This window comes from Aplysia californica, unplaced genomic scaffold, assembly GCF_000002075.1.
Source record: "Aplysia californica isolate F4 #8 unplaced genomic scaffold, AplCal3.0 scaffold01113, whole genome shotgun sequence".
In the NCBI taxonomy this organism is placed as follows: Eukaryota; Metazoa; Mollusca; class Gastropoda; order Aplysiida; family Aplysiidae; genus Aplysia; species Aplysia californica.
In genome coordinates, this window is record NW_004798383.1 from 189544 (window position 1) to 191133 (window position 1590).

The 1590-nt window shown below is 42.2% G+C and overlaps 1 protein-coding gene across 1 annotated transcript in view; it reads right to left on the minus strand.

The window, feature by feature from the left end:
- The window catches only part of LOC101851690, a gene marked incomplete at its 5' end in the record, with an annotated part of 44034 nt that extends 42452 nt beyond the window's left edge, over positions 1-1582 (minus strand). The window contains 2 exon segments of the mRNA XM_005111745.3: positions 165-288; positions 1430-1582. Coding sequence (XP_005111802.2) covers positions 165-288; positions 1430-1582 — 277 coding nt within the window.
- Between the last annotated feature and the right edge of the window lie 8 nt (positions 1583-1590).

Genomic DNA, 1590 nt, shown 5'->3' on the forward strand with positions numbered 1-1590 from the left:
CTGCTGCTGCTGCTGATGATGATGATGATGATGATGATGGTGATGATGATGATGATGATGATGTTCATGATGAGGATGACGACGACGATGACAACGATGATGATGATGACGACGACGATGACAACGATGATGATGATGACGACAACAACGATGATAACGCTTACTCGACAGAAGTAGGCGTCATCCTTGAACATGAGCTTGCACTGTCTGTCAGCGTTGTAGAGAGATCCCAGCTGTGGGGCACTTTTCTTCTGGATAGCAGTTGCCTTCAGGCAGTTGGCGCCATCACTTTAAAGTGTGCACGTGGTACCAAGTTTGTGAGGAAAAAAACAGGGCGGGGAAGAAAGGGAATTGGATTTTTACAATTCCTATCATTTACCCCCTAAATGTAAGCCCCTCAACGTTTTGCACCCGAAAGGATGCTGAATAATTCTGGGCCGTAGGTCTCTGTAGTCTACCCTAAAGGCGCAATATTATAATTATCTATCAGTATTCCAAGACTACCTCGAACCTGACCATCCGTGCACGCCCATGAATCAGAAACCCAGGGGAACTAGTATTATCAGGGTCGGGGCGCCAGGCTTCAAAATAAAGGATTAATCAAGAATATGGTATTGTTGTTGACATTGGTGAGCCAGAAAGCGAATAGAACTACAAAAGTCCAGACACAAAAGAAAAGAGGATAATAAGCTACCACTTGAACAACATTTTGATTCGGTCTGTGAGTAAATACGGGAGGTTAGTGTGTTGACCGAATACTCAAACGAACAACCTCGGACCCAACGAAATGGTCCGCTCTGAAAGCAACTTGACCTGAGGAGACTTTTTAAAAAATATTCCTGTTGACTAAGCAAACTGCATTTACTATGGGCCTGAATATTCCACATGTTTCGTTCGCCATATCAAGTGGTTTGTCACCGTTTGCAATAACCTGTCAGAGGGGATAATTTATTAAATTATTGTCATGTGACCGGTTCGAGGCCCTCTTTCACAGACATCAAATACATTACGGTTGTACCCGCTCCTAGTTGGAGCCCTGATGGTGTATTTCGTACCGCCCCCCACCCCCTCTATTTTCAAATCGACCCTGAAATTTACGCTGGCAAGCTGTTCAAATGTACAAAGCGGGAAAACAAAATTATTAATGAGATAGAAACAAAAACTGTTTCATTCTTTATACAACATTGTACACATAGATCTACCTACATTTAATATTAGTATATATTTTTCATGCTTTTTTTTAACATTTAGAATTCGAATTTCGACAAAATTTTTCTTCAGCACATGCAACCGATACCATAGATTAAGAAGAACCTGCAATTGTAAAATAAAATGTCAAAAGTTAGCCTTAGTACATCTGAACACAACAGCTGTCTGACGTATTCATTTAAACACGTTATTGTTTAAATGCAGAAATATGTCACTGTACTTTTCAAGAATGAGCAGATCCTCCCGTATGGAGTTGGCGGAGCAGGGGCTGAAGTACCAACGGTTGGTGGAGTTGATGTCTGGTCTCTCGGACATGATGAAGCCGTCCTTGTCGCTGCAAGTGTTCTTCTCGCCGTCATGGTTACAGCCCAGGCTGAGTTA